Source organism: Netta rufina (genome assembly GCF_964035555.1).
Source record: "Netta rufina genome assembly, chromosome: 1".
NCBI lineage: Eukaryota > Metazoa > Chordata > Aves > Anseriformes > Anatidae > Netta > Netta rufina.
Genome location: NC_140123.1, coordinates 151,830,469 through 151,840,028, shown reverse-complemented (window position 1 = coordinate 151,840,028; position 9,560 = coordinate 151,830,469). Strand labels below are relative to the sequence as shown.

General features: G+C 51.8%; 1 protein-coding gene across 1 annotated transcript; it reads left to right on the top strand.

The window, feature by feature from the left end:
* Window positions 1–688: 688 nt before the first annotated feature.
* Window positions 689–6,254, top strand: MB (myoglobin). Its single transcript, XM_084305830.1, has 3 exons — window positions 689–849; window positions 4,470–4,692; window positions 5,391–6,254. The coding sequence occupies exons 1-3, from the start codon at window positions 755–757 to the stop codon at window positions 5,535–5,537; spliced, it is 465 nt and encodes a 154-aa protein (XP_084161956.1). The 5' UTR covers window positions 689–754; the 3' UTR covers window positions 5,538–6,254.
* The last annotated feature ends 3,306 nt before the right edge of the window (window positions 6,255–9,560 follow it).

The window sequence follows — 9,560 nt, the reverse complement described above, 5'->3', positions numbered from 1 at the left end:
CCACCTTTCCTACCCTTCGGAAAGGCTGCAGAGTGCTGGCTGGGCTTCATTATGGGGCCGTGCTCTGCCTGCACTCATCCCTTGGAAGGGATTAATCATCCTGCTGGCACGCCAGGCTGCTATCGGTCCTGCGGGAGGCTGAGGAGATAGCCTGGGAGGTGTCCAAAATCATATCCACGGTGGCTCGTGGTGGCTTTTCCTCCTGATGCTGACACTTGGCATGAGAGACCTCAACCCCTGCAGGGGAAAGGAGAGGCCTCTGGAGGGGAGGAGCAATGCCAGCAGCCATCCCGGCCTTGCTTCTCCCTGCCTTTGGCAGGCAGGGGCGTGGGAGGCGGGCTGGCCTTGCGGATGACAGTGCTCTTCAGGAATCTCCTGCTGCACAGCTTGACACCGTTGCTGGGTCCTTGGGAAGCCGGGACAGGCTCCTGGCAGTGCGTTTGGGCAGTGCCCTTTCTGTCGAGAGCGGGCCGTGTGCCAGTCCAATACGAAAAGCAGAAATGATGCCATCAGTGGCACCCACAATAGCACCCGACCCGAAATAGCTTCCTAGAAAAAAAGAGAGAGGCTGATTAGGTTAGACAAGCCTGAAAGAGAGCAAGATGTCCAGCTGACGATTAACAGGTGTAGGTCTGTGAGGAGGGACTATAAATCCCGCGGGTGAGCTCTCCAGCCACCCTTTTGGGGAAAGGCAACCACTGCAGGCAGCGCTCGGGACCCGTCCGCCCCCATCTTCCCCTGCCTCCGGTGAACCATGGGGCTCAGCGACCAGGAATGGCAGCAGGTCCTCACCATCTGGGGGAAAGTGGAGGCCGACCTCGCCGGCCACGGGCATGCAGTTTTGATGAGGTAGGCAAGAAGCGTTGGTCCTAAGAGCAAAGCTGAGAGACTGAGGAACGCTGCGTACGGGGACTCGTGTTCAGCACTGTGCGTTTCAGCAGACTGTTTTCTCTTCATGTAGGGTGGTGGCATTCCATGGCTATGGTTTCTGGCTAAAAAAAATATGGCTCACTGTGTGAAGGGGCTGAGATTTTGTCTTTCTACCTGTGAGGGAAGGAGGAGGCCTGCGCTGCTTTCGAAGGATGGAGGCACTTTGTTGCTCCCTCTACCTGACCTGCAGGCGAAGCTCTGCCTTGGATGCTCACTGCCCAGGCACTGATGTGAGAAATGCTGGAGCAAACTGTGTGCCCTGGGCCTTCAGGTGCTCTGCAGCAAGGGCGTGGGGAGGAAGGGATGGAGAGGGGAAGAAAATCAGCTCTGGTAGTTCTCTTGAAATCTCTAATTTCAGTAAAATTGACTATAAATTACCTGGGTGTTTCCCTCTCTCCACCCTGATGTCACCCCATCCTGCTTTTTGGCCAGACCCCCCAGAAATCCAGGCAGTAAAACTTGTCCATTCCATGCTGATGAATTTGGGGTCTGGGTGTCAAATGAGGCACATCCTTCCCTGTTCTTCCAAGGTCAGAGAAGGCACGCTCGTGAGGTCCCCATATGAGAGGACCCCTGTCCCTACACTGTCCTTGAACTCCTGCCCCCCGAGAGAGGAACACTCCAGGAAACAGAAGCAAATCACAGAAATGCAGGCTGCAAGGGGTCTCAGGGCTGTGGAGGGGGAAACAGCATCGTATCCTACCCTGTCCCTAAAGACCAGAAGGGATGGAGATGTCAAGGAGACCCTCTCCAGATGTCCCCTCAGCTTGTGCTCAGCACCGTATGCTAGGAGGGTATGGACGCTATGGACAGCAGTGGGGATGTGGCTCTCACACGGGGGGGGGTTTCCCATCTCAAGCACAGCTAAAGGGAGGACCCCACACCGATGGTCAAATCCACAGTCCATTCAAAGCTTTTCCAAAGGTGAGCCAAACCAGAGGGGTGTTTTATTTATTCTGACCAGTTCGGCTGATGTGATCCGGAACAGGTATACTGGGGTGCTGGGCAGCAGAAGGCTGAGCCCTCCCCACCTGACCACCTCTGTGAGGTGGCTCTGAAAGTGCCCCAAGACAACAAAAGCAGTTCCCAAACTGCACAGGTAATGCTGCTTTTCCTCCAGGTACTGAAGGCCGAGCATTGGCATTAAATGCCAAACCATGGCATTAAAGGTGATACCCCCATCCCATGTGACTCGGTGCTCGCCAGCACACATGCAGGTCATTTCTTGCTCCTTCAAGGGGTTTCTGAAGGAGGGGAGAGAAAGGGGAAGCCCAGCAGGTGTCTCTCAGTTTAGAAATGTGCCTGCTTTTGCCTTGTTAAAGGCTTCTTAGGTAGATGACATATCCTGGAATATGTTTAGGAAAATACCGATCCAAGTGGATGTTTTCCAAAGGAAACAAACAAACAAACAAAATATTCCTCGGAAGAATATTCAAAGGTCTCAGGAGTATCTTGCCTTTGGCATGATTCAGCCCTAGCCAGACATGATGGAGGGAGGTTTTTGAAGATAACTCCATCCCATTGCATAGGGCAACCTCATCTCCCTGGGTGAGAGACAACCTTTGTCATAGAAAGATACAGGAGAAAAAAAAAAAAAAGAAAAAAAAAAAAAAAAAGAGAAGGCGTGCATTGTGCTCAGCACTTGGTAGAGTACAGAAGTCCTTTGGAGATGTTTGGAGGGAAGTGTTGGCAAAGACCGATCACTCATTTATAGAAGCTTTTTGCTGCAGGACAGCTTCTGTTTTCCATGTGGCTGAGGTATTTGTTAATGTAGACTAACCTATGCTTACATGAGATGTCAGAGAGCCTGGCCCGCACCCAAATGGCCACTTAACAGGAGGCATGTTTAGTTCCAGAGGGGACCAATCCCTAGGAAATCACAGGACCAGCACCTTCCCAAGGGCAGAGCAAGTGAGTAACCACTGTCCTGCAAAAGGAGGCTGGTTTGGTGGCTGCAAGCCCTGGGCCAAGGGTCCAGACCCTGCAGCGGACAGCCTGAGTGAGCTACCTCATGGATGCGAGCCACTGCCCTTCTGCTGCTTCAGCTGGTTGGGTTATGCCCATCAGAGTGCAAAATACCTGAAAATAAACTCGTGCAGGAGAGCTGGTGTCTCTCAACACCTCATTATTAGATGGCTCCTAATAACCAGGACAGCCAGCGTCCCCCTTTCACCCTGACTCTAGGACTCTGGCAGGGAAAAGAATGAAATTTTCTACCAGTTTGGTTGCCAGTGGTGTCAGCATCCTGTTTCCCAGGAAATGCGGCAGGGAGGAAATGGGGGACAGCACTAGCCTGGCTTTTAGCCACCCGTCTGCCTTCCTGATTTCATTTCCATTTTGGGATCAGCGTGCCTATGTATAGCACGGAGTGTCAGGGCACCGCCGAGTGCCTGATGCCCCGTGCTCTTCTTACCCACTTGCTCCCAAGGACTCTCAGGGGTGCCGTGCTTCCAGGTGGAGCAGCCACACTGCCAGCACCAGGCTGAGCTGGGGCATGCGAGAAAAGGGCAGAAACTCAAACCCTCTGTCTGTGTTCACAGGGTGGGGGCACTGTAAGGTCTCCCACTGAGCTGATGTTCAAGCACACCTGAGCCTGAAGGTGAGGGACGTGAGGCTGGGGCCTCTTTCCTGGTCAGTGCAGAGATGGGCTCAGGTCTACAGTACCTCGCAGGGAGACAGGCTGGGGGAAATACAGGCTAGCTCCTCAGTGAGAGAGTGAGCCAGGGTGGACAGGTGTTTTTGTTTGGTTTTGTTTGGCCTTCAGGTGAATGCAAGAACACAGCTCTCAGTGCCACGACAAGCCTTGGCTATTGTGTCTGTCCTAGGACAGTTGGCATAGCCCAGGGACTGGTGCCAAAGAGTTAGCACAGCTACAAAAATAAAATAAAATAAAATAAAATAAAATAAAATAAAATAAAATAAAATAAAATAATAAAATTTTTAAAAAGGATATTTTTTGGATACCAGTTGGACTTGGTTAGGGTAGTGTCTCTGTCTCAGCCAGAAGGAATGGAAAAGAGATGGATTGATCACCTTAGGACATGTGTAAAAGGATGGGATTAAAGTAGATACAATATTCAAAGGGAGGTACATCAGCAGCTTCTGCCCTCCAAAGACAAGAGGCATTTTATCATTTGCTAATGATAAAAATCAGCCTGGACAAAAGAGGTGGTAAAAGAAGCTTCTGCACACAGAGTGTCATCTGGCTATGGAACAACCCACCAGAGGAAGAACAACCTACACAGATTTAGAATAGGGTCAGCTGCTTTCCTGGCTTTCCATACACGCTAAATGGAGCGACTGTGAATGGTGACAATTTGGAAAGGGTCTTAATTCACCTGGCATGCTTTCACCTGGCATCGTAATTGCCAGGTGAAAGCAGCCACTTGCAGCAGGCACTAGCAAAGAGCTTTCTCTGTGGAGGGAAGCAGTTTCTCATACATTTTCCTGTCCATGTACACCTGGAGTGGCTGGACCTCAGCTCTGTTCTGGATGACAGCTCTGTCAAGTCTCACAAGTCCCTCTGCTTCTGTCCACAGGCTCTTTCAGGACCATCCTGAGACCTTGGATCGCTTTGAAAAGTTCAAAGGCCTGAAGACCCCTGATCAGATGAAGGGCTCTGAAGATCTGAAGAAGCACGGAGTTACCGTCCTCACCCAGCTGGGCAAAATCCTGAAGCAGAAGGGTAATCATGAAGCAGAGTTGAAGCCCCTGGCTCAAACCCATGCCACAAAGCACAAAATCCCAGTCAAATATCTGGAGGTATGGAAAAGGGCAGGGAATCTTGGTGTCTGATGTGTAATGAATGTGTGCAGGACAGCTATGTCCCGCGCTTTTAGTTAGTGATGTCTAGTTGGACTTCAGTTAACTCTCAAGTCCAAGGCCTCTGTGTACAGACAAGAAGAGGCACAGAAAGGGCTCAGCTCATGGTATGTGAATCTCCAAGTTTAGATTTCCCATTCCAAATGCCATATGCAGTCTGAGACGCTCTTGACAATAATAAACCAGCCCCTGCATGCCTGGGAAACTACACGACATAAGAACTGCCAGTGGCTGGACACGAGGGATGTACAATTTTAGAGTAAGCCCTGGAGAATCCACTGGAGACCAAGACCCACAGAACTAAGTGTTGCACAAACACAGGCATGAATTTGGGTCTCAATGGACAAGGCAGGCAAAGAGTGGGAAGGGCCATGGTCTACTCAAGGTCACAAAGCAGATCAGTGTCCGAGCTAGGAACAGAGCCCAGTTCTTCTGCCCAGCCCAGGCTCCTTGCATGCTAGACCACAGTGTCTCTCCAGAGACTGCGGGAAGGGCTACTGAATTAGCTCGGAGATATTTCCAGGCTCTGCAACCTATTTCTTAGTCTGGATTTTCTGAAAATAAACCCTGAGCGTCCCTTCTGTTTTTTTCTTTTTTTTCTTTTTTTTTTTTTTCTCTCTCTCTCTCCTTCCTCACAGTTCATTTCTGAAGTCATTATCAAGGTCATTGCTGAAAAGCACTCTGCAGACTTTGGGGCTGATTCCCAGGCTGCGATGAAGAAGGCCCTGGAGCTGTTCCGAAATGACATGGCCAGCAAGTACAAGGAGTTCGGTTTCCAGGGTTAGCGTATCCGCACAGAGGGACACCACGACGGAGGCCTGGCCATGCATCTTAGAGAAGCTTCCCCAGCACTGTTTTGGACATCTCACGATCGGCCATCCAAGACGTGTGGGAACGCTTCGACAAGAGGCCGAGAGTCACCACAGGCAGAGCAGAGGCACTCAGAGTGATGTCCATGATAAACCGTTGTCCTTTCCTGGCTTCACGTATACAAGAGAAATAATCTGTTTTCTTAGGAAAAATAATATAAGGGGTTATCTGTCAGCTTCTGCCTATCCCTATGCCCTTTTTCTTCCCCCCTCCCCAAAACCCAGTCTCATCTGAGAGGAGAATGTCATGGCAGGACACGAAGGGATGTGGAGGAACAAGGGGTGTGTTGAGGAGTGCAGTGAACAGGAGGGTGAAGGAATGACCCAAGTGGTACAAAAGGGATGTCAGGGTGGGAAGTGGGGACACCACATCCCTTTCCTCCCCCAGGTGAGACTGTTAGCGGGTTATGGTGGAGAGCTTTCAGCGCCGTCACTGGTGTTAGCTTGTTTCGTGGGGGTGAGAGCATGTCAGTCTCTGGGGTCTGCCAGCTTGGCAACGCGCTGAACTCACATTAGCAAACCTATAACGAGTAGTACACCCTGTGAGCCGTAGGTTTCTGGCAGCTGCCGCTATGCATGTGAGGCTGTGTTGCACTGGGAAGTGAAGTATGCGTTTCTCAGAAAATAAAAAATTCCCGCACTGGTGTCGTGTGTTCGCTCCTTGCTCCGTAGGAGCCCCAGCAAGAATTGGGGAGATGGAGGAAGAGGACGAGGTGTTTTGTGTACGCACCCAGCCGCCAGCGGGCGGGTACACGTGTGTCACCACGGGGTCACGACCTGGTTCCTGGACTTCAGGGTGCCAAAGAGCATCCTCGTTCTGCACAAGAAGCGCTCCCTGACTCGAGGCCGTGGCCGCTGCTGAGCAGAGGGGATGTAGAGGGGATGGCCCTCGGCCAGCTGTGTGCTCTGCCTTTTTTCTGTGTGCAGCAGGGAGCCGGTTGCTGCGCCCTGCTGCTTATGGGGAGGTTGCACACGCAAGCAGCCTCAGGTCCCAGCCACAGCACTGAGCGCTGCTCTCCGCAGGAGATAAGAAGCAATAGGGTTGCTTAGCCTGGGGGGGAAGCTTGCAGAAGCAGTGGGTGCCCTTAAGACCCAAGCTTGGGTCTCCGTATCATTATGGGATGCTACAGAGGCGAGCAGCTGGGTCCTGGCTAGGGGAAATGCATGGGGTCGACACCGCTGCTCTTCTCTGCTGTGGAGATAATGTGGTTTATCTCGCAGAGACAGCGTGAGGGCAAGCATGAGAAAGAAAAATGAGGTGCTCCAAATGAGGAGCTACCAGCAGGGTCTGGTTCAAAGCATTTCCCGCTGGGCTGCGTGCATTGGAGGCAGAGCAGGAGCCGCCAGCTCCCTTAAAAATCAATCCTGAACCAGCGTGATCCGCTGGGTCTTTGGTCAGGGCAAAGGCCACAAAATTTCAGTCTCTGAAAGGAGGAGGAACGAATTCCTTCCCAGAACAGAGCATCTCTGATTTCTTGCTCTTTATAAATCCTCACTTTACCTCTGGGAGCTTGCTTGGGGTTTCAACCTTTCCGAGCGGGTCACAAAAGCATACGGTGTCACATAGATGAAGTTACAGCCAGGTGGTCCCTGGCTTAAGCAACTCGCTCCTTCTGACTCCAGTCTAGCCCGTCTGGCTTCGCAGGAAGGGCAACCTATTTAATTAAGGTCTAGGATTGCCTGTCCAACACAATAAGATTTCCTGCCAGTGACAACAGGCTCTGCTTTGGGATTAAAAGCTCTGCTGTGGCAGCTGCCTCTGTCAGTCCGAGCGGGACCCTAGTCATCTCCAGATATTTTTATGTAGGGCAGCGTGGAGGAGGAGGGAGGATTTGCACACATGTTGTGCCTAGCTACGGGTTATTTGGTACCCGGAATGTTTGCTGGGCCTTTGGGAGCCCTGACCCTTTGCTCAGTCTGCCTTGCCCACTCTGTCAGCCTGCTAGGGACCATCCCAAAACTTGTGCTGGGGCCTGATGTCTTGTGCCTACGGCCCCGTAAAGACGAACCAGCAAGTTCAGATAACAATAACCACGGGTCTAAAATCAGTGCAAAGCTGTATGCTGGCTGAACAAGCCCAGCTTATCGCTGGCAGGAGATAAGGTTGGGATGCTTGCAGTGAAATCCAGGCACCTGCACCTTTGCTGCTCGGGGTCCTGAGCGTGCCCTCGGCTGCAGTCCTGGCATCACGCAGAGATACAGGTACGTGTATACAGCCAGTCTGCAAAGCTCCTGTACAGCCCCAGCTTTAGGGGCAGGGGAAGCTTCCTAGGAAAAAGGGGTTGATGGAGATCTTCTGAGTGTCTGTGCTGGAGTCACCCTTTCCAAATGCTACATTCCCAAGGAAATGTAGCATTTCTGCTTCGTGTGTGGGACGAAGCCCCTCAGTGGAGATAAACCGTATCAGCGTAAGCTCAGAAATTGCCTCCTTTCCAGGAATAGCTTCACAGGAGGAGGACGGGTCCAGGGGCTTTTGCCCAGCCCCCTCCCCGTTCGCACCCCGTGGTGTCACATACACATTCCTGGTCACAGGACGGGCTGCAGATTGTGCGGCTGCCAGCCTCCCTGCCCCGGCACGTACACATCCACTGCAGCCAGGTCGGCCTGGTGGCAGTCCTACGCTTTCCATGCACTCCCACCGTTTTTTTAATGCTAATAATGCTGTTTCTGGTGGTAAATGTGCTACACGCCCACCCCTGGGTTGAAAAACATCCCTGTGGCTTTGCGCTCGACAAGCCATCCTTCTCCCAGTGCGTTTCCATCGCCAGGCACAGCTCCCCGTGGCACCCAGCCAGCGACCTGAGCTATCTCGGGCCGTGGTGTCAGACACCAGAGACACAACAGGGCTTCAGACACAGGGAGCAGGACCTCACAAACGGGTCAGCCTGCCCCAAACGGGCCGCAGCAGCACTGCCTGTCCCCCTTGTCTTTACTGCTGGCTCCAAGTGGCATCAAGGAGCAAGTGCCAGGGAGCACGCAATTAATCCTGTGGTCTGTCTCTAGGTCATCTAGAGTCCAGTGGCAAATTGTGTTAAATATTTAGCACGTTCACATGAAGTTTGTGGCATTCTTCACGCTTGCATCTCCTTGTGGGGCTAACACGAGGAAAGGCCCAGGAAATTTCCAGTCCTGTCATGGTCACGGAACAGATATCTCTGCTGTCTGGAGACTGGCTGGAGCACAGACAGCGTCTTAAGGATGTCATGTCTGCGTGGCAGTGTAGCTTAATAAGGAGACTCAAATAGTCACAGCACATGCTTTCAGACCAGGGGTATTTTTGTCACGAGTCCCAGTTATTCTACCAGCTAACCAAAACCTGTCCTGTAGGTTATGAAGAACAGAAAGCAGTGGAGGCAGTGTTTCTTTGATGTGGCCTTGCCTGCCTTATAATGTCCTTTTTTCCTGAAGGTGCATGGGATCCGAGCATGTCCTCCTCCTTCCTGGACTCATTGATTTCAGCTTTGCTCAAGGTTGCATCCTTGATCGTTTGGGCTGTGCAGGGCTCAGTGCTCACAGTCTGTGCTGCTTTTTGGACTGAGCACACACACGCACAGACACACACACACATCTCTACACGAGCACCAGGCTCACAACACACATCATCAGCAAAGCTCCTCTGGCCAAATCCTTCAGATGCCTGAGTGCTTGTGCACCGGTTCTTCGTTTAAGGGGATGATATATGTTAGCTCCCACCTTGTGCTTAAATGAAATATGGCAGCAAGACCAAGGTTTGCTAAGGTATGAGCAAGAAAAGTGAGAAGACTGTGCAAGGGCACGGCACCTGGAGAGCACAGGTAAGTGGGGGGGGGGCTGTTAAAGTTCATGCAGGTGTGCTGGCAAAGTCAGGGAAGCCAGCTGGAACGAAGTAAAAGAGAAGAGAAATCCCAATCAGCCCCTTATATCCAAGAAACTAATAAATGAGCACTAATGAAGACGACA